At 40.1% G+C, this 27110-nt stretch overlaps 1 protein-coding gene across 3 annotated transcripts; it reads left to right on the top strand.

Annotated features, from left to right (window-relative positions):
• Positions 1–702: 702 nt before the first annotated feature.
• FBXO38 (F-box protein 38) lies at positions 703–25413 on the top strand. 3 transcript variants are annotated; one of them, XM_088522589.1, is made up of 22 exons: positions 703–791; positions 3293–3434; positions 4343–4476; positions 5626–5789; positions 6174–6339; positions 6670–6807; positions 7127–7264; positions 7616–7709; positions 8147–8277; positions 8615–8785; positions 9674–9816; positions 10664–10886; positions 11558–11677; positions 12748–12927; positions 14575–15294; positions 18450–18550; positions 19845–19947; positions 21040–21206; positions 22285–22430; positions 23204–23307; positions 23553–23666; positions 24769–25413. In XM_088522589.1, exons 2-22 carry the CDS (start codon positions 3307–3309, stop codon positions 24945–24947), a joined length of 3564 nt encoding a protein of 1187 aa, XP_088378715.1. In that variant the 5' UTR covers positions 703–791; positions 3293–3306; the 3' UTR covers positions 24948–25413. The 3 variants fall into 3 exon arrangements, with proteins under 3 accessions (XP_088378715.1, XP_088378714.1, XP_010224012.2); XM_088522588.1 differs by having other exon boundaries at positions 12748–12942; XM_010225710.2 differs by lacking the exon at positions 703–791 and having other exon boundaries at positions 3318–3434; positions 4359–4476; positions 12748–12942.
• The last annotated feature ends 1697 nt before the right edge of the window (positions 25414–27110 follow it).

Below are 27110 nucleotides of genomic sequence, written 5' to 3'. Positions count from 1 at the left end.
TGCACAGCTGAAGTTCTGTGTCCAGCAACAGCCTCAGCGGCACCAGCTCCTCTTTCAACTTCCTGATGTTCACTCAGTCCTCCATGTGTTCCCGTTACTACGTCAGCTGCTGCTCTCTCCTATGTTTCTTTTTTTTTTTTTCCTGATTTTTCATTTGTTTGTGGTTCTCATTCTCTCATTTGTTTTCTAATGTTTAGTGGGTTTTTTTTTTGTTAGGAAGAAGTCTTATTTCAAGAGCATACACCACTTCACACGGCAGCAAACAGGCTGTGAGTGGCTAAGATTGCCCAAGACATTACACAGTAGGTGCCCCGCTGTGTTCTCCATGGGCATCACCGATGATATTGAAGCTGGCAGAGGTGTCAATGAGAGTAATACTTCAACAGAGCAGTTCCTTCACTCCAACTGTGAGAACTGCTTTCAGCACCCAGGAGGAAGAGCTAAAAGGAGGCCTTTCCTGAAGACATTTCACAGATGGGATAAATATGAGTAGCACCAAAGTAAATTGAAGGTGTAAGTCCCGCTTCACGCGTTCTGGCAGAGGCGGCCGCGGCGACGTCGCCTCCCCGCGCCTCAGCGCGGCCCGGGCGCGCAGGGCCGACACACTCAAGATGGCGGACGGGCGCCGCTCCCAACATGGCGGCAGGAACGCTCCGCCACGCTAAGATGGCGGCGGGGCGCGGCGGCGGTGCCGGAAGCGCGGCGGCGGCGCTGGCGGAAGGGGCGGCGGGCGGCGCTGCCGGGGTTATCCCTCCCCCGCGGCCACAATAACAGGGCGGCGCTGAGGGCAGGTAGGGGCCGGCGGGGGCCGGGCGGAGGAGGAGAAGGAGGAGGGATGGCGGGGGCTCTGCGCTGGGGGCTGCGGCGCCCCCCGGGCTGTGCTCGTCCCGCCGCGGCTGGTGGGCCCGGCGCGGCGGAGAGGCGCCTCTCTCGTGTCCTGTCCCGTGCTGTCCCTCCTAGACCCCGTCCTCCGCTGCCCGGAGGCGCCGGGCCCGTCCTGCGCTGTGACAGCCCCGAGGGAAGTGGCGGCGGGAGGGCCGCGGCCGGCCCGGGCCTGCGGCGGCAGCGGGGCGCGCCCAAGAGCCGCCGGGGCAGAGCAGGCCCCGAGGAGGCCTCCACTTGTCGCCCCTCACTTCGGCACGGGCGAACTTGGCCTTTTCCCCCCTCATTTTAAGGAAGATGCCCCCGCGAAGCGCGGCCTTTGAGCCCACCCGTTGCCCCGGCGGCTAGCGCGGCCGTTGCCGCCGCGGGACGCCTGGGTCCCCCGGCCTGCGGCTCGGGACGTCCCCGGGGCCTTTTAGCTGCTCCCTGGGTGACTTGGTCCCCATGGAGAAGCTAAAGAGACTCGTGGGCTGTTTTAGCAGGGGAGGACTGACCTGTTCTGCCTACGTTGTTACACAGCGGAGCTGTTTGTTTTATAGGGTCGTGTTAGTGCAGAACGAGGCGATAGGGGTGGCTGTGCTAGGTCAAAAATAGGATTCAGCAGAACACGTATTTCGCAACTTCAGAGAGGCTACGGCTGTAAGAGGCGTGAAAATCTTCATTTCCACTTTTTCTTAGTGGTAGGGGTTGAGGGAAGCAAGCTAATCTACAGGCCAAACCCGTGGGGAAAGCTGTGTGAGTTGCCTCTAAATCTCACTGGATTTTCCTTTTTTTTTTTTTTTTTCTCCCTCTCTCTTTCTTCTCTCCCTGTGCCAGTCTGTCTATGTAAACCTTAATTTCCTCATGCCTTATATGGCATACTCTTTCTATCTTTTAAAACTCCACTTAACACAACCCTATGTTGTATATCTGTGTTAATCTAGAGTCAGTTGTATGCTGCTGTGTGCATAAATTAAGTGATAAGGTGGTATCTTCCTGGAATCCATGTAGTACTCTTTAGGTTTTGACTTATTTTAAAAAGTAAAAATCTCATAAATATTTCTAAGTCAACTTCAGGTTTTGTGTGGTTAAAGAGTATTACATTATCCTTTTTGGGAATAACAAAATGTAGTATTGCAGAGAAATACCGAACTGCTACCATTTTAAACAAAGTTAACTGTGACAACACAGATTTAATCATATAAAATGCATTTGAAAATGTGTGAAAGCACTTTTTTTTTTAATTTTCAAGTTTTGTGCCAGCATAAAAATCATATGGGTTGGAGAAAGCAATTTTTTTCCATTTCGTATTGTCTTTCTACTCGGGTGCCATGCACCTATGATATGAAGCTTTGAAAACTGAAGCTTTCCAGAATCTGTCATTTTAATATTTTCCTTCATCCTCTGAATTTTGGTGTTAACCTGTTAAACAGGTTTGCTGAACTAATGGTACTTTACCCTACTTAACAAAAAGCATTCTTCAGCTAAACACAGTAATGAAGGCATTTCTCAGACCATTTGTTCGCATGGGCTTTTAACTCAGCTAGTTTAATGTTAGTATTAAACTTATATTTGTTTTTATTTTTTATTTGTTATTTCTTATGTTTAGTTTGTCTGCTTTTAAATAGTAAAACGTATCATTGTTATTTCAGTCTGTCAAAGTATTATGCTGTTGGAACAATAAGAGACAGAACATGTTAATCGGCTTTTTCAGTAAACGGAATTGGGGAGATGATATTCTGCATGGCTGCTGAGGCAAGATTTTATTTTTTGGAACTTTGATCTCTAGCTTAGTAACATCAGTGTTTCATTTACCGTTCTTTTAAGAAGAGCTAGTTTGAGACCTTTTAATAAGACATTTTTCAGGAAAGGTTGGTAGGAGTAGGTTTTTTGTTATTAAATGAATACAAACATACATGCATCATACTATGTCTGGTAGATGTGGGCTGTTTGCTTTCTATGTCAGTGGAACGTGTTTTGTTGGTATTTGCTTGGTAATGTAGTCTTAGCACAGCTTTGCTGTGACTTGTCTTGATCAGCTCGTGCATGGATGGTACCTCTGAAGACATTTTATTCTCTGAAATGTAAAGAAACTATGTAAGAAGTGATCTTGGATTAGACTTCTGGTGATCTTCCCTTTATCCATTGGCCTTACTCCGGGGGGCTTTCTGGTTTGTCTGATTCATTTGCTATGTTAGTCTCAGACCTCATGCAGGAGTCGAGTTGTAACTTCCTGGTGAAATCTTTCTTAGCTAATTCAGTGTGACTGTACTAGCATCAGTCTTTACTGAGAGGTTTTGTTGTTTAGTTTGTTGCTGTTGTTTGTTTTGGTAAGCTAACCTTAACTGCCCTGTTCTCCTCTACTCTATGCCCCTTTTCTCTTTTGGTTGCACTGATTTTGTGTAACATACTGACTGTTTCTTTTCATCAGAAACCATTGCAAATATGGGTCCCAGGCGGAAAAATGTGAAACCATGCTCAGTGAACAGGGAAGGCGCTGAGTCTAGCAAACCTGATGAGCCAAAAGATTACATGAACCAGCTGTCCCACGAGGTGCTTTGCCACATCTTTAGGTGAGAAACTTATGAGAAATTGATTTTTTTTTAATGTTCATAATGTTTTCTGTTTTTTTTCTCCTCTGTCCTATGCTTTCCTGTACTGATGTTTGTGCCATGTAATATTCAGAAACTGTATGTGTAGAAGGTGTAAAGTGGTAAATAAAAAAGAGAGAGAAACAATCTTTCAGTTGCAGGAGTCATTTGGCCCCTTTGACAATTAACTTATGTGAATGTCATGAATGGTGGCATGAAAAAATAATTAATAAAAAAAGGTGGTGTGATTTAATTTTGACTGGTATGTAGCAGGTGCTTAATTATTGATCTCATTGCAGATATAATAGCCAAGAAACACATTTTGAAATTACTGCATCCAATTCATAGTGCATGCAGTAAAACATCTGGATGAGTGAATATTGATGATTCATCTTGATGATGAATTTCCCCTACAGCCCTGTCCTTCTCCAAGATGATCCTTCTCCCATGCCAATTATATGCAAGACACAATGTCCTGCTGAATTTTCTTTTAAGAACAATTGTTCCCCCAGAGAATCTGTAAATTGAGTACAATATGTACTAGAAAATGAAAATACCTTTAATTATGCTGTGTAGAAACCATTGTAGCAAATGTGGCTGTTTTAGTCAGAAGTATTTATTAGAGAACTGAAGCAACTGCCAAGTTTAAATTTCTGTATTTTTGTAACTCAAATATCCTGCATTCTGTGTCAAAAATGCTAGGTGCTTCTGCATAACTATAAATTCATATCTTACTAGAGCTGCGTCCTAAAATTCTGTTTGAATTAATATTTTGGATGTTAGAAATGTCTGACTTCATGTAGTCATTCTTGGGATGTTACTTAGTTTGGAAGAAGTTCAAACGGATCTGCTTTCAATAAATCAGAGGGGTGTTTTTTCCTCTCCCAAAGGTACCTTCCCTTGCAGGATATCATGTGCATGGAATGCCTGTCCCGGAAGCTGAAGGAAGCAGTCACCCTGTATCTGCGAGTGGTGAAAGTTGTGGATTTATGTGCAGGCCGCTGGTGGGAATACATGCCCACTGGTGAGTAATGCACTCACTTAAGATACAGCATTCATCTGGTGTTAAGCCATACTATACTGCTACTGATGCTGACACATGCAGGGTAAATTTTCCAAATGCAGTAAAAAGAGTTAGATATTTAATTCCTTATGGCTTTTGTGAGATTTGGGTGGCTTCCTTAAGTGGTTTGGAAAAATTATATGTCTGTATATACGTGTATGTATATATAAATATATATGTATATATTGAATATTGCTGTAGCAGAAATGGGGATTCTCTGTAGCAATCTGTAAATACAATCTGTGTTTGTCTGATTATTGTAAGGGAGTTAATCCAAGGGTTAATCCAAGAAGAGGCTGTTTGCATGCAGGCAGGAAAAAATACAATGGAATGAGAGAGCAACTCATCTGCCAACACTTAACAATGTAAGAATAAATAAGTTTTGATGTCACACCTCAAGCCATCTTCAGATCAATAGATAAATTTGGCAACCTAGGTCAACCCTGTGAGTATTAGGATTTCTGTTGGATTTAAAATACACTGCTGGGGTTTGTGTTGGGGGAGAGAGAGAAAATGAGTGAATTCTAAGAATTAGAAACTCTGCAAAGTTATGTTTATAAGGTTTAGCCATCTACCTGATATCAGACTTATCTATACTTACATTTATCTTAATATTAAGCAGTGCTTTAAAAACCTTGTCTTGTGTCATGTTAGAATAAAGCAATCCTTTGTTCTAAGAAACTGTCTCATTTCTTTGGGAGTTGTGAACTGTGGTGAATAGTGAAGAGCTGCAGATTACTGAACCAGTTGGGCATTTTTTTAAGCCAGAGACTTGATAAATGGATTCCAGGAAAGATAGAGGCCTGCAGTCTGACAGCTTTTAGAGGTGCTTCATCTCAGAAGGGAGAGATTTAGTTAACTCTGTAACCATGTAGCTGCCCTGGACAACACACACAGCAAGCCTGCAAAATTCAAGGCAGAAGAATATTTGGGTCATAATTTAGGTCATAGTCTTCCATGGAGATGGAAGACAAACTGTTGCTTCACTGAGTGCATCTTCTGACACTGTAGAAATTGTACTGCCGTACAATGAGAACAACATACTGGCTTTCCCTTTACAGCTAGCTACCCACTGTCACACAAATGCCAAATGTCTTATTGTCATCTTAGGTTTCACTGATTCCAGTTTCCTAACGCTGCTGAGGAAGATGCCAGACATTGAACAACTTTATGGTCTTCATCCCAGGTATCTTGAAAGACGCAGGGTCCGTGGCCATGAAGCTTTCAGCATTCCTGGAGTTTTAGAGGCTTTGCAGGCCTGTCCAAATCTGCTGGTGAGTGGTCAGACTCGAGAGAGAACATCTTTCAACGGCTGAGATGATCCCTAGTGCGGGAGAAATAGGGACACATTGTTGGTATGTTCATAGGGCTTTTGTATTCAGACCTCACTGTACAGAGTAGCAGTTAATTCTGACCACATCTGCAAATGTGAAGCAACTTAAACCAATGTTCATTTGAAAATTTACAACAGTGGGAATCACAGGTGTTTTAAATCCAGCAGTGAACTGAAACTGATGCTTCTGCTTTTGTAAAGACAAGTATTTCTGCACAAATTACACACTGTGTTAGGTTGTGCATTACTAACAGGCTCACACAATTAAAAGAATACTGTTGTTTAAACTGCTGTTAGAGCATTTGCTTTGCTTGCTTTTCTCCAGGGTGTTGAGACCTCTCATCTGGAGCTGGTGGAAGCTATTTGGACGTACATGCCACAAGTGCACATTTTAGGGAAGTTTCGTAATCGTAACGGTGCTTTTCCAATCCCTCCTGAGAATAAACTGAAAATTCCTATAGGAGCTAAAATTCAGACTTTGCACTTAGTAGGTAAGTAAATTAACTAGCCTTAATATAAATATAAAGGCTGTGAAATTTTGTGAGATTGTCATTCTTTTCCATGGAGCAAGTTTGACATGTAGCATTTTTAAATTATTAGTTATACGATAGCAGGTCCAAAGCATAAATGCTAATATACTGTATTCACAATCTGAGGTGAAGAACTCGTGTTTAGAAAAGTCATGATTCTTCCCATGCTTGCAGTAGCAAAGAAAGCAACTTTTAAAGCCAAGGTAATGAATTTTGAGTAACCTAGCTTAGAATTTATACTTGAAAGCATATTTAAATTGTATGTGACTTGAACTTTTATTTTGTTATTAGGAGTGAATGTCCCTGAAATTCCTTGTATCCCAATGCTGAGGCACCTTTATTTGAAGTGGGTGAGACTCACCAAACCACAACCTTTTAAAGATTTCCTTTGTATCAGCTTACGCACCTTTGTCATGAGGAATTGTGCAGGTAAGAGAAAGGACTTCATTTAAAGAAGGGATGTTTTGGCATGTAGAAGATCTAATACTGTTAAAGCTGCAGATGTAAATCTTAGTATTTGGGTTTTTTTTTTTTGTTGTTGTTGTTGTTATGCAATATTCCAGAAGATTACATTGTTTCGTTCGTGACGCTTGATGGAAATGTACTCCTCTTGTCTATTGTTTTCGGTGCTACATGTTTCTGTTCACTTTCTGATTCAGATGGATTGATATGAGTATCTTTGACTTAGCACCATATAACCAGTTTTATTAAGTGAACAATTTTCTTTGTATTGGTCTGTTCCTTGTAGGACCTACAAATTCTTTGAAGTATGTCCCCTTAGTGACGGGCTTGGCTTCTGCCCGAAATTTGGAGCATTTAGAACTCGTTCGTGTACCTTTTCTTGGAGGACTTATCCAGCATGTGGTAGAAGATAGCTGGAGATCAGGTACAATCCTGCACTTGAACAGAAGGAAAAAAAAATTACTTGAGGCGCACGAGGCTTAGGTTTTCTTTCTGTGATATGCCCTTTCTTGGTTGCAAAGATACCTGGTTGCAATAATCTGTGGTGTAGCTCTGCACTGCGTATCGTTTTAATGTTTTACCTGGAATTATCTTTTGACTAATAAGTTAACCTTTTTAATTGCATTTATTGGTGAGTGTAGCTGGCAGATTTTGAGAAAGCTGGATGTAAATATATTTTATATCAGTGTGCTTATAGAAAAAGGTGTTTTCTTAAGTTTAAAAGTTTAAGGTCATGATCTGTGACTAAAGTAAAAGAATGGCTTTTGTTTGTCAGGTGGTTTTAGAAATTTGCACACTATAGTTCTGGGAGCTTGCAAGAACGCCCTTGAAGTGGATCTTGGCTACCTCATCATAACTGCTGCACGAAGGTATGGCCCCTCAAATTTTCCTTTTCTCTTTGTCAAAATAATCATCTTTGTAATGAAGTTTCAGAGCATTATGAAGCTGAACAACCTTTAAAAGTTTAAAGAGCAAAGAATTTGTAAATTTTATATGACAAGAATATTCTGTGGCTAGAAAAATAATTAGAGTCTGTCTCCTGCTGACTCACTTTGTCATAAACCTTGTTCTCGGTATTCTGTCTTTTCTGAAAAGAGTTCATTGCTATTAGCGTTGTAGTAAGCTCAGTGACTGATACTGCTCCGTAGCTATCAGGTAGAGCTATGGAGATGCAAGTAACCTGTTATTGCTGCTATTATTAAATATTATTTTCATTCTGCTACCAGAGAGCCTCTTGTTGAGTGGCCTCTATAGCAATTGTGATTTGGAGCACCTTTTAATATGAACCATATTTGATTGATTTCAGGTTGCATGAAGTGCGGATCCAGCCTTCCTTAACCAAAGATGGTGTTTTTTCTGCTCTGAAGATGGCAGAACTGGAATTCCCACAATTTGAAACTCTTCATCTAGGATATGTTGATGAGTTTTTACTACAGTGTATGACATTTTTTTAAAATCCTTAAATTGTTTGGCAAATACTAGATTAAAATAAATTTGTTTTTAATAATTTTCTAAGAACCATTAAAATAATATAAATATGCAGCTATTGAGGTTCTGGATCTTATACAGCCATATATTTGTTTATGTGTATATATATTTTTTCACCTTCACATTCTGAATCTCACTGAATGTGGCAAAGTCTCAGCTTTACTGAGATGAAGAAATTATATGATCTGTTTAGTCCAAACTGGACTAAATATGGAATTGGAAAACCATGCTGTAAAAAGCACATTGCTAAAATGTATTGCTGTATTTGCTGTTCTCTTTTCCATAGGTAAAATGACAAATGGGGACTTAGTGAAGTATGGCTTGGCTGATGTGGTTGAAAATCCAGGAATTATTACAGACATTGGTATGAAAGCTGTAAATGAAGTGTTTTCTTGCATCAAGTATCTGGTAATTTACAACTGCCCACATCTACACAACCCAAATAATTGGATCACAGGTATGGTACACTTTTAAAATTTTAGAGAGGTAGTTTGAAAAGCACATGAAGCATGGAATCCAACCTTTTCGTTTAAAACTGCCCATTGAAAAAGCATAATAGTGAGGTTAAAAGGAAAGCTTGAGGTGGTGAAATGTACTTGCACAAGTCTGCAAGATTTATTGGCTGCATGCATGTTTCGTGTATGGAGTTCCATATGTAAATGTTTAGTTGCATTGATTTGTGAGGAAGAAGTCCTTAGTGTAGCAAAACATCACAAAGTTTATCCCACTTCTGATACGCGTATTTCAAGTAATTAATACTGCTTGAATTCTGATCCTTGTAGGTCTGGTAAGGAGATTGTAAACTGTGTGTGGCTTTTTGATTTTTGTTTTTCTGTTTGGAGAAATGATAAAAGTACTAGAGATCGGTGAAAAGGGAATAGGGTTCACTTGGGGGTGTGTGTGTGTGTATATATATATATAATATATATATAATATATATATTATAAAATAAACCTGGAAATGCAAACTCATTTTGTGTAACCATAGAATAATATGATAGAATGACATGTGACATTATTCATAGGAACTATATGCAGGTTAACACGGTATAACAAATTTAGTCAGTTACAGAATTCACTTGCTTCCTTTATTAAAACCTAAAAATTGGTGGGATATAATGGGGGATAAAAACATAGTAGTGTTTTTGTTTGTTTTCTTCCTCTCTGCTATTGCTTATTCTATTTCGTAGAAGCTGAGAGAGATGAGGTGGGGTTTGGAACCATAATGATGCTGATAACTGTCAGTGTAGATACGAAAGATTCCCAGTCTCAAATCTGGAAAGGTTATAATGGAGAAGAAGTGAGGTAGAAGTTTTCCAAGAAATGCATCTTTTCCTCTTCTGCAGATCATTCAAGATGGACTCGACTGGTTGACCTCACCCTGGTGCGATGCCATGCCATAAAACTGGATTCTTTCAGTCAATTCATTGAGTTATTGCCAAGCTTAGAATTTATTTCTCTTGACCAGATGTTCCGTGAACCCCCTAAGGTGAGCCCTTCAATATATGCTTTTGCATTTTAATGTTACCAGCTCATCTAAAACTTTCAAACTTCCGTTGTTTACATATGCTTTTAAAATTATGATTGTTAAGTGAATGACTTGGGTTTGCATATGCTATCAATATACTGTATGAGAAAGAGCATTGCAATTTCTTTTGTGAATAGGAGGCATGGTGGTGAATTAACGTACAATGAGAAAATAAGGTCGATCGGACTCTGTTTCTGTCATTCTCTGATGCAGTTTGATTTTACTGATGCTTTTTATATGATTACTTTCTCATGTCTAGGGACCTGTTCACAATGCTAAGGACTTTCACCAGCTGCATAATTATTGAGAGAGAGGGGAGAAAAAAAAAAGGGGGGGAATTATTGTTCCTGTAGTTGAGTGCTTTCAAAGCTTGGAGATTTTATTTCTTCACTCTTGTCTCCCTGTGTTGTAACATGTAAGTCTTCCTAACAGTTGCAATGAGTACTGATTGCATAGAAAAATGTTTTTTTTTCCCTCTCACAGTGGCCTATCTTGAGGTCCCTGTGTTTTGGGAAGACTTGAGAATTATAACTTCCTATCTGTGTTGAACTATAACGATCACATAGCACATAATTTCCCTTCTTTCTTTAGTAGATGCTATTTTTTTTTTTTTTTGGTGGCCAAACTTGGACCAACCTCCACAATGTGTAGCGTAAGCAAATACTAGAATTAGGTCCTTTGTCCAACGTGTGCATGTTGTTCTGCTATCCTAGATAATACTGACACAGTGTGTCTTTTGTTGGCATTAGGATGTGTTGTGTAGGTAAGTACCAGTGTTCCCAATCAATATAGCTGTTCTTTGTTTCAGGGTTGTGCTCGTGTTGGCCTAAGTGCAGGCACAGGGATTGGCGTCTCATCTGCCTTGGTCAGTAACCAGAACTCTAACAATGACAACGACAACAACAATAACCACCAGAATAACAATAATCCCAACATCCACCACAACAATCACCACCACCCGAATGACCAGAATGAGGAGAATGAGTTGCGGCAAGATGGGCAGGCTGAAGAACAGCAAATTGCAGCCGAGGGTAACCACTAATCTCTGAACTTTTGCAGGGAGTGCTTAGCATTGCTATTTACATAAGAGCCTACATAAGATATGAGTATGCATTAAAATTATTACTCTTACAGCTCTTGGTATGTAATTTAAAGCTTTTCTGAAGGCTGTCTGCATGCCTCTGATATCTCTGCAGATGATAAAAGCATCTTTGTATTTTGTCTTATAGCTAATACAGGCATATTGCAGAGTAACTTACTGTAGTACAGATGTTACCAGCTTAAAGTATCGGCATGATACTTATCTATGAAAGTGGTTTTCTAGGCCACTCTGGGGTTTGGGAGTGCATCACAGGTATATTTTTATATTACAGGTATATTTTTAAGCTTTACCAGGGAAGTCATATGAAGGAATAAATATAGAAATCTTTGAGGTACTGCTTACTGCAGTAGTGCATGACTTTTGAGGAGCAAAAACTGTGGAAAAGTAAACTCAGAATTTAGGCTGGGGCCTTTGCTAAGGAGAAGAGGTAGAAGAAATTCATGAGAAGCTCTGTGCATCTTTTGAGACTCACAAGGCAGCTGTTACTTATTTCTTGGTATCTCTTTGTTGCCTTAGTGGATACCAGTTGAATTCATCTGATAGGCCTATGGGTTCTGTTCCTTTCATTTCCTCCTGTCGATATTATCTCAATCTTTTCAGCATTGAATGAAATGGAGGAGGTGGCACAAGAAGAAGGAGTGGCTGTTGTGCAAAGCCAGAATGAGGTCCCTGCTCAAAGCCAGGCTGTTGTTCCTATGGAGGTCGATGAAGAGCAAGCAGGTAATTTCAGTTTTAGAAGGAAGTTACTTTTCAGAATTCCTTTTTTGAGAGGTGTAAATGTGATTTTTGAATTTTTTTTTGAACGTGGATGTCTGGTGCATTTGAAATGTTGCTAGCACAGCACAATGCTGCAAACAAATTTTATTGTATTTTAAATCTGCTTTTAAAGTTTTCCATTTGCTTCTGCATATGGAGCACGAGATGTTGGTTTTAAAAGCTTATTTTTGTGTTGAGTAGAACAGGAGCCTCAAAATACCTGAATAAGCCTGTTTTGTTCTGATGCTGCTGTTAGTGGCTTCACTTTCACTGCAACTCTTGGAATATCTTTCTAGTTGCATTCTAGCCAGAACAGCTTGCTCTGATGTTCATTTAACTTGTGTTGGTGACATCCATTAAGCAGTCTTGATTGCTTTTGTATCTGCCATTTGCTGGCCAACATGCTTGCCTAGTAGATAAATGGCAGTAATACTGAGTGGCACACAGTGTCCCAGATACGTTCACTTTCTCAAGATAGTTCCTGAGCAGGTTGGTTTCTTGTACTGTTTTTTGTGATCAGGTAAGTCATTGTGACTGGGTCATGCTTTTGGTTTTAGATAAGAGCAGTAACTAATAAAGTGTCCACATGCCATTAGGGGAAGGGCTGATGAATTTTCTGGGCCCTTTCTTGTCTACTCCTACTACTTGTTCAGAGAGGATCTTACCCACTACTGTGGGTGAAGGATAATTGCAGTTGTCCTGCTCAACATTCCTGTCTCTTTCCTGGAGGTTTCAAGGACTGGTTGCAATTACTTTTACTGTTGTGGAAGAATTTAAAATATTCTGAAATAGAAACATTATGGAAAGCCTACGTTTTGTCTTATAGTTGACACACTATTCCCCCTGCTAGCTAGAGTGCTATGTTTTGGGGTTCAATGACTCTTCTCCAGAAAGAAGGCTAAATTAAAAGGGTGGCCAAGCTCAGCCGAATTCATCTCTTCTTGTCACTTTTCCTAGAAGTTCCTAGTTCTTCAGTGCTCTAACACCTGTGTAACTCTTAATACGAACTTTTAGCACTTTTCTGCTGTTTTCAGGACCAAGTGGCATTCAGCCTGTTGTGAAAGCAGCACCTATTACTGTCCATGATTCAGACAGTGAGGATGAGGAAGAAAACATGGGGACATCGAGAACCTGCATCACTAACAGCATTGCACAGAATTACTCAGATGGAGAAGAGAAAGCCAGAGATCCAGTGGAAACTAGAGAGCCTTCAGGTGTGAAAGAGTTGGGTAAGGGCTGGTTGCTGCTAGGCAGAATTTATTCTTAAGCTTCAGTTTTCCAGCTAAAAAACTGAATGCAGTTTTCCAGCTTTGTGTAATTCATGCTTATTTGTTTGCTCCTCCTTCCTATTACAGTGCTAGCATGGAGATGTAGAAGCACATCTCTCTAAGCACTCTGATCATGTAGTCACTGTGGGGAAGCAAATCAAAAATGGTAGCACTCCACTACTGTGTCTGCAGAAACTTGTAGCTGCTCTAGATTTGCAAGTGGTCCCCCATGGGGATACTTTAAGGGGATTTTGTCTTTATGGGAACTTTGGAAGTCGGAGTTCAGGGTGATGTCCAGTACTCTGTTCTTCACCATTGAGCAGCGCTTGTTCAGTGACGTCCTTCAGAGCTGGGTGCTTGGGGCATCATGGTAGTATGGTGAATATAGAAATAGGACGAGGCTTCCCGTCTATTGTAGGATATAGGGAAGGGCCGTCTGTCTCTTGTAGGATTTATAGCTATAAGCTGCACATCCATGAAACCAACTCTGGCTCCTGTGTCTGATGCCATAGGAAGTACTGCTTTTCCAACAACACAGCTTACTATTTCTTGCAGTTTAAATTCTAAGTGATGTATGCAAGTAAGGAAGAAGTCAAGGTGGAATTATAAATTATATGCAATTGACAGATGAAGTACATATTTATTAAGACTTAATGAATGTTTAGCTAAGCCATTAGCATAAAATTTCCTATTTTGTCAAGGACTGGGAAACTTAATGGCCTAATACTAGTTTTATTTCTGCAAAGCCAGGGCAAATCAAAGCTGTAATGAAACCATTAGATTGCTGCTTATAAATAATGTATTCCCTGTACATCATCCCCCCTGTCATTTTGGTACACTTCAAGACTGGTGGTTTCAACTCGGAAACTTGTAGAGTGCTGTCCTATAAAGGTCAGTTCTTGTTTGAGGTTGAAATAACCTGTAGTAGCTAAAGGCTAAGTTGGGAAACTTTTGTAGTGCTCCTAATGTGTTTTAGACTAACTGGTTAATGCTTAGTTTAACTGAATGAGACTGTTAAGATGGAGTAGACATTTAAGTTCTGATCTTTATTTGGGCACTATTTGCTATGCTTTTTTAAATTCAACTGTAAGGTGAGACTAATACTAGCTATTCACACCATTTTCATACCCAGAACTGAAACTAAGGTTGCTAATAAAAACAAAGTTCAGCCACATCTACATTATTACTTAATTCTTCAGATTCCTTATGTTTAACAAAATGAAAGTCTACATACAGTGTTTTTTATTTTTTATTTTTCATATTTTTGTTCTTTGACCTTTTTAACAAGTGAGCTGCTGTATGAAAGAATTAGCCTCTCTAGTGAATATGTACCTCACTTACTAGCAGACGCAGTGGCATATCACTACAAAATTAGCTTCAGGGCATTGTAGAAATTGAGTAGTTGATGGAATTATCTTCCGTTTATGCAGCATCAGAGAGTTGTGATGCCAAAATGGTCCCCACAGGATTTGTCTCTAGCCTCTAGGCTGCCTTTTATTTTAAGTAGCAACTAGCAGAGTAGCACTCAGCATTTATTTAAACAGTATGCTAGGTTTCTTCCCTTGTTCTCTCATGCTTAACTTTCGTTAACAGTGAGTGGCAAAGGCAAGACGCCCCTGCGGAAGAGGTGCAGTGCCAGCCAAGTGGTCCAGACAAAGCAGTTCCACACCGAGGAAAGCAGCTGTGAGAAAGGCTGTCAAGTAACGAGCGAGCAGATTAAAGCAGACATGAAAGCAGCAAGTGACATACCTGACCGGAGCAAAAGCAAAGATTCTTACCCAGCTTGCACTAATGCTACAGGATCAACTGGAACATCCACCTCCTGCAGTGCTGCTTCTCCTAGCCCTGACTGTGCACAGACTGCTAATAGCCACTGTGCTGGCGCCAGTCCAGCGACTGCAGATGAATCCAGGCAGTGCGTCTGCTCCCCTTGTAAGAGCGAAGGCTCCGCTGAGAGAGAGGCTGAGGAGAGCTCTGTTTGTTCCAGGTGTTCCTGCTATAAGCCTCAGGACACGCCGCGGAGGACTAGTGGGTGTTGTGATGGGGAGTGTCCATCCACAAGTGGAGCCTGCAGAAGTGGACCAAACAGCACTAAGTCAGATTTTGCACTTAGGACTCTGCCAAACTGTGAGTCTTCAGTTGAGGCGAGTGATGAGAGGACTAGTGGGAGTGCTTGTGGGCCTGCCCCTGAGGAGGAGAGCACTGGCTCACAGACCAGGAACTATGAGGTGGAGCATAAAGAAGAGTATCCACGCCGGCCGCTCACGAGAGCTAGAAGCAAGCTGTCCCATGTCCCTCTGGTGTCAGAGTCAGGTATGAACCATGACCGTATGTTCATTTCTGGGTAAATACTGTGCTGGCATGAAACCACACAGTTAATAAAATTAAGCATTCATGTTATGGATTAATTATTAAAGGGTAAGTATATCAGTGGAGGAGATTTCACTGACATGGCTAAGTAAATTAATGAATCTCTTTGTAAAAAAGAATGCCAATGACTTTTTTCTTTGCAAATATGTTGTGCATGTGACCCTTACCATACTAAATGGTGTTAGGTTTGCTCATTTGAAGACCAGTTGTGACTTTTTGAGTGTTTGTGAAGGCTGTCATTCAAATATAAGATTCTCTCCCCCATTAAAATCCTTCCTTCCAAAAAGGAAGAAGAGAGCAGATATGTAAGATCTCAGCGAGAGGCCGGGAATTAATAACTGATACTTTGTGAGCAAGTAAAGAAAGTCATAATGAGCTGTACAATGGGTGGAAGAGTGTACGCCTGCATCTTAGATTCTACTTCCATGTACGTAAAGCACCTCTCTCACCCTGGAGAGAGGAAGACTTGCCCTGGGTAGGGGAAGATTGGGTCAGAGAGCACCTAAGGAAACTCGATACCTATAAATCCGTGGGCCCTGATGGGATGCACCCCAGAGTTCTGCGGGAGCTGGCAGAGGTCATAGCTAAGCCGCTCTCCATCATCTTTGAAAGATCCTGGAGAATGGGGGAGGTGCTGGAGGACTTCAGTCTTCAAAAAAGGCGAGAAGGAGGACCCAGGCAACTACAGGCCAGTGAGCCTCACCTCCGTCCCTGGAAAAGTGATGGAACGGCTCATACTGTCCGTTGTCTCCAGGCACATGGAGGACAAGAAGGTGCTCAAGGGTTGTCAGCATGGATTCACCAAGGGGAAATCTTGCTCGACTAACCTGATAGCCTTCTATGATGGAATGACCAGCTGGATAGATGAGGGGAGAGCGGTGGATTTCGTCTATCTCGACTTCACCAAGGCTTTTGACATGGTTCCTCACAACATCCTCCTGGGCAAGCTCCTCGGTGTGGGATAGATGAGTGGACAGTGAGGTGGATTAGGAACTGGCTGGATGGCAGAGTTCAGAGGGTGGTGATCAGCAGTGCAGAGTCTAGTTGGAGGCCTGTAGCTAGCGGGGTCCCCCAGGGGTCAGTCCTTGGTCCAGTCCTGTTCAATTTATTCATCAATGACCTGGATGAAGGCACAGAGTGCTCCCTCAGCAAGTTTGCTGATTGTACCTAACTGGGAGGAGTAGCTGATACCCCAGAGGGCTGCACTGCCATCCAGAGAGACCTGGACAGACTGGGCAGTAAAAAAACCTCATGCAATTCAACAAGGCCAAGTGCAAGGTTCTGCACCTGGGGAGGAATAACCCCAGACACCAATACAGGCTGGGGACCGACCTTCTGGAGAGCAGCTCTGCAGAGAGGGACCTGGGTGTCATGGTGGACGACAAGTTGACATGAGGCAGCAGTGTGCCCTCATGGCCAAGAAGGCCAATGGGATCCTGGGATGTGTTAACAAGGGTGTCTCCAGCAGGTCAAGGGAGGTGATCCTGCCCCTCTACTCAGCCCTGGTGAGGCCGCATCTGGAGTATTGTGTCCAGTTCTGGGCTCCACAGGACAAGAGGGATGTGGAGCTGCTGGAGAGAGTCCAGCACAGGGCCACAAGGATGATCAGGGGCCTGGAACATCTGCCCTATGAGGAGAGGCTGAGGGAGCTGGGCCTGTTCAGCCTGGAGAAGAGAAGGCTGAGAGGGGACCTGAGCAGTGTCTAGAAGTACCTCAAGGGAGGCAGTGAGGAGGATGGTGCTGGCCTCTTTTCACTGGTGGCCCGCGACAGAACTAGAGGTAATGGTCACAAACTGAAGCACCAAAAGTTCCACAGGAACTTGAGGAAAAATTTCTTGACAGTGAGAGTGACAGAGCACTGGAACAGGCTGCCCAGAGAGGTTGTGGAGTCTCCTTCTCTGGAGATCTTCAAACCCGCTTGGACGCAGTCCTGTGCCACGTGCTCTAGGTGACCCTGCATGTGCAGGGGGGTTGGACTAGGTGACCTCTAGAGGTCCCTTCCAACCTTAAGCATTCTATGATTCTATGATAAGGCATGATCATCAAGCTTGTTGAAAATTGTCTTTTTATTAGAGTGCATTTCACATCATATAAACCAAGATAAGAACAACAAAACAAACAAAAACCTCTGACTGTAATGAAGGAACTGACAAGGAAAAATAGATGTGAGAGGGGAGCTTGCTGACACCTTCTGTTTCTTCTTAGTATACTTCCTTACCAAAATAATCATCTTATTTTTTCATAAGACATTTCACACTTACTTTGTATATTCAGGATTCATTGCTGAGGATATCTGGCAAGTAAAATGAAACTGAAAAATTAAATATGCTAGTTAGAACTATGTGTTTAGGAAGTAGGAAAGACTGAAGTAATCATTTTTTTTATTTGTTAACATGGAGTGATTCAAACACAGAATTCTCTCTCCAATTTCTCTTAATTTTCCAAGTGTTAATAAAACTTAAATCACCTAGGAAGCTATTCTATAGCTAAGTGAATCTCAGATTGATGACATGATTTTTCTAATAAAGTGTATTGTCTCTAATATTTTGCATTTTTATCTTGATCTTTGTAAACATGCCATCTGTTTACAAGTAAAAGCTGAAGTTTCACTTTTATTAAAATAGCTCACAAATGCACAAATGAGACCTCTTTTTTTTTTTTTTTTTAATTTGGGCTTCTTTTACATTAGGTGAAGCTTAGTGACGAGCAGACTTTGAAGAATATTATTTCTATTATTTAAAGCTTTCCAACTACTTTGGTTCTTGTATTTGTCAAGAGTGTTTTGTTTGTTGTAGCAAACCAAGTCTAACCTCACAATCCAGCATCTGTTCCTCTCTTGACTCTGCGTCTTTCTCGCTGAGTGATGTTGGTCTACTAGTCTCAGCATTCTTGTGCTTTACTTCACATGAATTATTTTGTCAACGAACCTGAAAATGCTTTTTGTATTAGGAAGGCTACACAGTTTTTTTTCAAGCCTGACAGGTATTTTGATTCATTTAACAAATACTTAGTCTTATTAGAAGTGCTAGTTAGGAAATTCCTCTGCTGTTTTCCTAGAATGCAAACAAACAAAAGATTTTCTGTTTTTCTGTTTCCAGAGGTGGCCAAGCCAAAGCCAAGACAAACCACAAAGCGGAAAAGAACAGCTGACAAGTCCACAAGCACGAGCGACCCGGTTATTGAGGATGATCATGTTCAAGTAAGGTCTTTTTCTTCTGTTATAGATTTCTCAGCTGCAGGAGTTCATGAGCAATGATATGCTACAAGCTTGTGTTTGATGTAGAAGCTAGCTGAGTTATAACTGATGCTGCTGCTTTCTTTGGTCCTATCTTTATGCAGGAAATTCCTATCTCAGGTGCAGCAATACTTTGGCCCAAGAAGAGCAAAGTACAAGCTAAAACTGTGCTTACTAAGGTTTGTCAGTTGCTTGTGGCTACAATGATGCATCAAGTCCTGCCTTTGCACAGTGCTTTTCTTGATGCGCGGAAGAAACCTTTTATTCTTTGGCATTTCCTTTTGAAAGCACAGCATAGACTACTGGTGTTCTTAATTTAAAAAAAGGATATGTAACTGAAAGGATATGTAACTGCCTTTAACTATGAGTGTGGTTATGACATAGCAAATCACCTGCTGAACTGAGGGTGGAAGCTCTTTGTACGTGTTAATAACTTGAGTTAATTCTTCAGCAGTGAAGATCGGTCGTGGAAGGAGAATTCACAAAGTGGGTTTTGCTCTAGCAGAGGTGCTTATCTGAGGCTCTCATTCCAGATGAGCAAGAGTCCTTCACAGTGAGACTCAGAATGGCTAAATCGGGATTCTCTTTTGAGTCCTGCTGCAAGGGAACCTATGTGTATTTCTTTTCTCCCCTATGTCAAGTGAGAGGAGGATAGGAAAGGCCCATAATTTTATTTTTCTCCCCCTGGTTATTAAGATGTGTGTTAGATTTTATAATTAACATAAATAATATACACAGAAATGTCTTTTTTCTTGTTAAAACATACTGTTTTTGAAAGAACACTGTTCTGCTTATGCCTCTCTTGTTGTAAAGCTCGAAGATGATTTTATCTTTTCTAGCTCATAATGGACAGAGATTTGAATAGATTATGCATTTAATTTCCAGCTCTCTCTTGAGGCACACTGGTGAAAAATAGAATTGAAGCGGTAGAGTTTAATGTAGAATTTCTGAGAGTTCTGAGAGTTTCTGAAAAGTTGTACTTAAGATCTGCTTTTTGATTAAAATCCTGCCTTGTGATACGACTTTTTTTTTCTTGTTAAGTTGTTCTTTCATATTTTGTGATGCTGCTGGTCAGAGCAGAGAGCCTTTTTCTCTCACTGCCACCAAATGTCTTGTTGTAGTATGTAGATAAGCATCCTATTAATATCCTTCTAATGTTTCTAACAGCAGCTGCTTTCATTGTTGGCAGTGTCTCTTTAAATCAAGCTTTTTCCTTTGCTCTACCCTCTCATAGATGTGTGTCTTTTTTTAACACTAGGTACTGACTTTAAAATCCAAAAACCTTGTTGGAATCACCTTGACCAACTGTGGAATAACAGACTTGGTACTGAAAGATTGCCCAAAAATGATGTTCATACATGGTATGTAGTTAATGTCATCAGGACATGCAGAACCTCAAGGCGTTCTATTTCTTTAAATATTGGGTACCTTCTCTCCAACTAGGATCATTAAAAGTCTCTAACAGAATAAAAGCCAGTCTGCTGCTTATTTTGTATTCATCAGACTGATGCTTAGAACACCAAGTATTAGTGTTTCTCAGTTTCAGAGTCTTATAAGCTGTAACTGATTTAATAAAGATTAATATCTGAAAAATAAACAGATAAAATTATATGGCAATTATGAAGATAGAGATGGTTATTGAAAGACCGTAATAAAATAATTGGAAGTTGATGAAATGAGTTTGAGTTCCATGTTTTTTTTCTTATTTCTTCTTGTCTCCATAGATTATTTAACTGACAGAATATCATCATCTTCTTGACAAGATAAAAATCTATTTTAAATTATGGCATTTTAGCTGCCTTAGATTCCCGTTTCGAGGCGTAAGACTAATTCTATTTTGAAGCATTGGGTCGTTATTTCCTGCAATATTTATACTTAGTAGCACATCCTCTTCTGATTTAAGATATTATGACTTAGCAGAGAATGCTGAAAGTATTCCTTTTTATATTCCAGTGTACTTACTGGAACATATATTTAATTTTAACTCAATTTTGATGATGGATTACTAGAAAGGGAATATGCTTGTTTCCTATCACAGAGCTTCACAATACTTTGTGAACTATGTGTATGATCTGATTTTTTAAGCCGGTGGTTTTTAATCGTGGAAGTTCATTAAGTATTTCAAGGGATTTTGTAAAAGGAAGGAAAGGAAAAATCACACTGTTAGTCAGATTAAATTTAATGGTTTCTTAAAAGAATTTCTTCTATGCTTTCACAGACAAGATCTTTGATCAGAATGTGGAAAAAATGAACATTTACTCTATTTTTTTAAAATATATTTAAATTGCCAACTAATGATGCAACTCATTATTTGTCTTTTGCTTGCATTACTGATTTGCTTTCTATCTGAGTCTGATTTGAAAATCTCTGAAAGGAGACTCCTCAGGTCTTTCTGGTATTATTTCTCTGTTATATTTCTCTGTGCTTTAATGATTTTGTTTGCTGATTTATAGCTACAAGATGCCGTGTACTGAAGCACTTAAAGGTAGAAAATGCACCGGTCGTCAATCGGTTTGACTATGCCCAGTGCAAGAAGTTAAACATGGATCAAGTTCTGGATCAGATTCTCAGAATGCCACCAGAAAGGAATCGGATCATTTATCTTCGACCAATGCAGCAGGTAAACAGTCAGCTCTCTCTTCATCACGAACACATCTGAAAGATTGCCAAGATTCTTTTACTTCTTTTGGCATCGTAGAGAAAATGTAAATGTTATGGTAACACAACTCAGGGAAACTTGTTTATTGAAACCGTATCTCATGAAGGCTTTTACTGCAGAATCTGGGGCTTGAATGTTAATGAATTTTAAGACTTAATGTTATGATCTTCAATATTAATTGAATGAGAAGATATTGTAAAAATCCATGTTGTATTAAATTAATTCTAGTTAAAGAACTATAGATAACTGTAAGAACTTAGATGATGCCAATGCAGTTTATATTTGTGTATAATCATAAACATAGGAATAGGTATGTGAAACCTTTGAACCCTTTGCACCCTAAGTTTATGACTTAATGATGACAATGTTTTGGATACTACTACTGAAAGCTGTGTCCTCTTTAGATTAATGTAAGCCAGTGTTGCAAGGCAGTTGTGGCTCTGGGAACCACCCTTTCCACCCCCAGATTACACGTAGCAGAAGTGAGCATTGAGTCACTTGTTGAGGTCATTCAACAAGTAATAAGAAAACTTGGTGAAAGATGCAGAATGCTTTCTTGACTTTGTCAGTCTGACCAGTGTTCTGCATTATTCTGTAACGCTGCTTCTGTCCTGCAAAGTAAAGCTTTCTATGACTTAGTTTGCCTCTCCAAATATAAAAGCTGTCTTATCTTTAAAACTAGATCTATTGCTTTAGCTTCAGGAGTGTAGTGCCAAAAGTATTAAAAAAAGAGACAATTTCTGGGAGAATGAATGTAGTTGAGAGTGTAGTGTAATTTTGTAAATTTTTGTTATTTGTTGCAGAATTGCAAAACACATCAGAAAAATTGTAAATTCTACTGTCCACATTAGGATTCATTTGCAAAGCTGTTCTAGGAAGGTTCAGCTGTGCTCAGTTGTGTATTTGATTATGCTGTTAAAACTTGCTTTCTTGTGACGCTTTGTCCCTGAATCTGTGAGTTTTGCTGAATATCTGTTCTTAAATTTAAAATTCCATCCCTTTCTGTTGGTTACAAATCTTTGTCTGCTTTCTTTCACAGGTTGACACACTGACTTTAGAGCAAAAGATATTTAGTGGCCCTTATCCATACCACATTTGTATAATTCACGAATTCAGTAACCCGCCTAATGTCCGCAACAAGGTGCGCATTCGGAGTTGGATGGACACAATAGCAAATATTAACCAGTGAGTACCTGTCTTTCAGCAGCTGTACAGAAAAGGTCCTGATTCCTGTTCAGATGCTGCAGTTAGTAGCTGTAGACTTGGTGTCTTTTGTTAGCCAGATAAGAAGCTTGGATTGTTGGCTGTGCTACTGAATTATTAGTGGTGGGCTTGGGTGGTAGAATTTCAGTATTTCAGAATTTCATTTTACAGCTGTGTTCTGTACTACAGTAACAAGTCAGTGCTGAAGTAATCAGGGTGGTTGAGGAAAGTCTTCAAATGAGAAAACAAGTTTTACCTATTGATAATAGAGAGAGACTGGCTCCAAGAAATAATGCTAGTTTTGAGGAAAGATGGGTAATCAATTTCAGCTCCTTAGCGGAGAGCAAAAATTTGCTGGAGCAGTAAGCTGTATACAGTGGCTCTTACCAACGACTTAAAAATCATGAAAACAGAAACACTGTTTAATTGAAATGATTAAAGCATTTAAGAAGAAAAAAAAAAAAAAAAGAAAAGAAAAATGTTTTGCTTACTTGCAGCTGTTGTGGACTGTTCTTTGAGACAGAAGGCTATGCATAGAGATTGCTTAATTGGTTTCTTGCCTAACCTTAGCTATTCTCTGAGGTTATTCTTGAGAGCAAGGGATTGCAGACTGAGGTGGCATGAGGGTCTTGGAGCATTTCTGTGGATTGAGTCTCATTAAGAGAAAAGTTATATAGTAGAATTTCCTACTTGTTTCTTTTCTCTCCACCCCTCACATTTCTTATCTGCTGTAATGTCTTCCTTCTTGCCTCTAGAGAGCTTATTAAATATGAGTTCTTCCCTGAAGCTACACGAACTGATGAAGACCTGAAGAAATATACTAAGTACCCTTGGGGAAGAGATATTTACACTCTAGAAGGTGAGCATTTGTAACAATTTGAAGGCTGATCTGTCTCCTGCTAAGATAAATTACTGTGATTTCATTGAATTGCAAGAAATATAATAATTGTGAGGGAAGTGGAAGACCTTTGGTGTAAATGGGGGAACCGAAGTGAGAAAGTACTTTCTGCATTAAAGTGAAGGCCTGCATGATAACAGTGAGAGTGCTGATGCTTCATAAATTGACGTTGTCATCCTTGTATCCTCCTTCTGTCTGTCTTTCAGGCATTGTGGATGGAGCCCCTTACTCCATGATTACTGACTTCCCGTGGTTGAGGTCACTTAGAACAGCAGAGCCAAATAGCTATGCCAGATATGATTTCGAGGATGATGAGAGAAGTGAGTACTCTTTGACATCTTCAAAGAAATTCTACTTCTTGCTTGTTTCCAAGCTGACAATATGTTCCTTTACTCTTCAATTTTCTAGTTCTTTTGCTATGTTTGTAAATCACTCTTTATAATCGTGTTGGGAGCTGGACAACAAGGGACAAGTGTAGTACTGAAGTGACCATCTGGAGAGGCTTAATACTGGCAAAATTAGAGAGCCACTTAGGTGCTTAGCCTGAAATTGTGGTGGCTTTGAGTCGTAGTCACAAGAATTCTTCTTACCAACTTGTAGTTGAGAGTATTAGCACATGAGTAATCTTAAGAAAAAAAACAATCCTGTGCCAGTGGTGTTTCATAGTGTAGACAGGAAGATGAAGTTGGCTGTTTTAGCTGTAAGGAGTATATCTAACACATATAAAACTAACGTTGTGATGTACATATTCTGACATTCAGTAAACCCCTGTGTATTCCCAGCAATTTGTGTCTTTTGGAGTTTATTGGCATTTCTGACAAGTACTGGATTTGAGTACTGCCTCTGTTTTTGCTTTTAGAGGTGTTATTAAAGCAAGCTGAAGAGGGGGGAGAGAAGTTCACTGAACCTTGGAAGAAAAGAGGATAGTAGTGTGTTAGAACAGAAGCTAGAGGTAGACTTCAGGGTCTATTAAGCAGCCTTTCTTGAAAGTACTGTAGTAGGCACTTGCTAAGGCTCATGTGGGAGGTGGTTAGCTTCATTGGTAGCAGGGATATATATATTTCAGTACTTCACTAGGAAGATTTTTCATCAAGGTGTTTGTTAAATTGGAAAGGCTTTTGATAGTGTGCTTGCAGTACGCTTACCTAGCTCCAGTTTGAGGGGATGAAGCTCAAGATGAGGAAGAAGCTCTCTTGGCTTTGTACTTCTATGGCTTTTTTAACATTGACTCAGAATTATAGTATAGTGCACAGGCTGAATTAGAAAAAAATGGATACTTTATTTAGCTGGCTTACCTGACATGCTTTCATGTTATTTATTTGCTTTGTTTTCACAGACCAGCTCCGTTCCTGCAAAACATATTAATTTGTGAGCTGTATTCTGGGAAAGATTGTAACTTTTATTTTCTTGTGCCTTCCACAGCTACTATTTATGCTCCCCGGAGGAAGGGACAGCTCTCTGCAGACATCTGTATGGAGACAATAGGAGAAGAGATCTCTGAACTGCGCCAAATGAAAAAGGGTGTATTCCAGCGTGTTGTGGCAATCTTCATCCATTACTGTGATGTTAATGGTGAACCAGTAGAAGATGATTATATTTGAGTGGATCTCCCACATAAACAATCATCTCTTCCTAAATTCTGCGTGGCACTGCTGGCAAGGAAAGCAGGGGGGTTCCTTCTGGCTGCAGTGTGGTTTTTTTGAAACATACTTTGCAGTTGCTCTGACTTGGTTTGGAAAAGAGTATGTAGTAAATGTATAATGAAAAGTAAAAATTGTATACTAAGGTTTGTACATAGAGGAAACAAAAGAAAAACTGCCTAATACTGAGACTTTATTTCATATGTTTATACAATTTAATTTAATTCCATTTTAATGAAGGCTGATAATTAGGACCAGGGAGAAATATTTGAATTTTTCAGCCCATACAATTCATAGCAGTATTTTTTTTTTTCTTATAAAGAACACCCCATTTGCTGTGTTCAAGAGAGTCATCAGAGTCTCTTTTAATCTGTGCCTTTTTCTGGAGCATTTAAGAGTCTGGTCTGAGTAAACCTGTTGAGCACAATCTTTGTGTCTTGTGTGCATTTTTCAAAGGGAGAAAACTTCTCCGTGCCTGTTGCAAAGAATGCCAAAAACTTGGAAAAAAAGTAATTCAGTTAGTAAGTTAGTGATCTGTGGAATCTTTCCAGATTTCATGAAAATATTTTGGAGAAAAAAAAATAGCTGGGAATCAAAATATTTTCTAAAGCATTTTATACCACTCTCTATTTCATTTGCATAGTGTATTTTACTCTTAGAATAAGAACAGAATTTGCTAAATGTTGCTTCCACTCTCGTTAACATAAGCCCGCATGTAATATCTATCTCAAAACTCTTTTTCACATTAAATGGTAAGGAAAAGGGATATGTAATTACTGAACAGTCTGCAGCTGGGAAAAGCACGGGATTCATCTGACTCAGCTTTTGGACTGATTCATGCTCACTCATGAATGCAGATTTTCTATACAGTCAGTAACTAGTGCTGCTTTTTGTCCTGAACAGTTGTTTTTATTGTAAACAGAAAATGCCTACAGTTCCTGCAGCATCCATATGTGTTTTTGTGTGTGCCCAGGATTTGCTGCAAGTCCAGTGTACAAGTGGCCAATTCTGTGTGCCTTATAGAAGTCCTGCTGGTAAGGATTTGATGCGCTGAGGTACATGACAGCATGGCAAACAGTGAATATACCTGACTCTGCAATGCCTTGTAGAGTGGCAGTCACTATTTTTTTTTTTTTATCTTTAACATCCTGCTTACAATGTGACAAAACATAATTCTTTTTTCAATTGAATATTGATTATCTTCCTGGGTATCGTAACCTTTATATCTTTAAAATGCAAGAGATGAATCCATGCTAGTCACAGAAATGTTATCAGTACAGTAAAAAGATGCAAATGTTAGTGTTAAACTAGCTAGTTTGGCGCAGTAAGTCTGCCTGTGGGAGGCTGAGTCTCCCTAAAGGCCAGTTTGCCTTGAGGAATGCTGTGTGCTCTGCATGCCCGGCTGTGATGGCACCAACACCTGCAGGTGTGCCAGGCCACCAGCTGTGGCTTGGTCCATCCCTACGGTTCGTTCAGTTTGCATGACACTGTTTGCTAACTCACTGTGGAAACAGCTCTAGACTGGATTAGCTTATACTATTATACAATTTTACACATCACTGCTGCAGATTTCACTTTTTTTGAACCACAGTGTTACAACAGTTTAACTGCTTTGGTATAAATGTGCCTAATGGGGATTTTTGTAACTTTTAGGTCTGTAAAACAGAAGAGGCCAAACTCTTCAGTGTAACATGTTCAATGTAGAAAAGGCAATGCTGGCTTTTCTTTGCATTTGTCTCTCCTGAAATTCTTGACGGAATCTGACATTTGAAGTATAGGAAGCAGATAGGAGGAAGACAGTGGGGTCAGTGGAAGCAGAAAGATTTAGTGAAATATCCTTTTTTTTTTTTTTTTTTTCCCCCCCCCACGTATAGGTGGTTAGCGTGTTCTCTCTGTTCCTTAGCAGGATGGAGAGTGCTAGGTATACTTCATCAGATAACGTGAATGCTGATAAGACACTTCCTTCAGTGCCAGATCAAAGCTAGTCTTTAGTCTTAACAAGTACATTTAATCCCAGCTCACCCAGGGAGTTTCAGACAAAAGTGACAGTTTGTGTGACCCAATCTAGCAGTATTTCAGAATAAGCGGAGTCACGGAAACACTCACGTTTGCTGTTTTAATACA

Source organism: Tinamus guttatus, unplaced genomic scaffold (assembly GCF_059628265.1).
Source record: "Tinamus guttatus ecotype Peru unplaced genomic scaffold, ASM5962826v1 Tinamus_guttatus_pri_ptg000155l, whole genome shotgun sequence".
Lineage (NCBI taxonomy): Eukaryota > Metazoa > Chordata > Aves > Tinamiformes > Tinamidae > Tinamus > Tinamus guttatus.
This window is presented reverse-complemented; position numbering and strand designations above follow the sequence as displayed.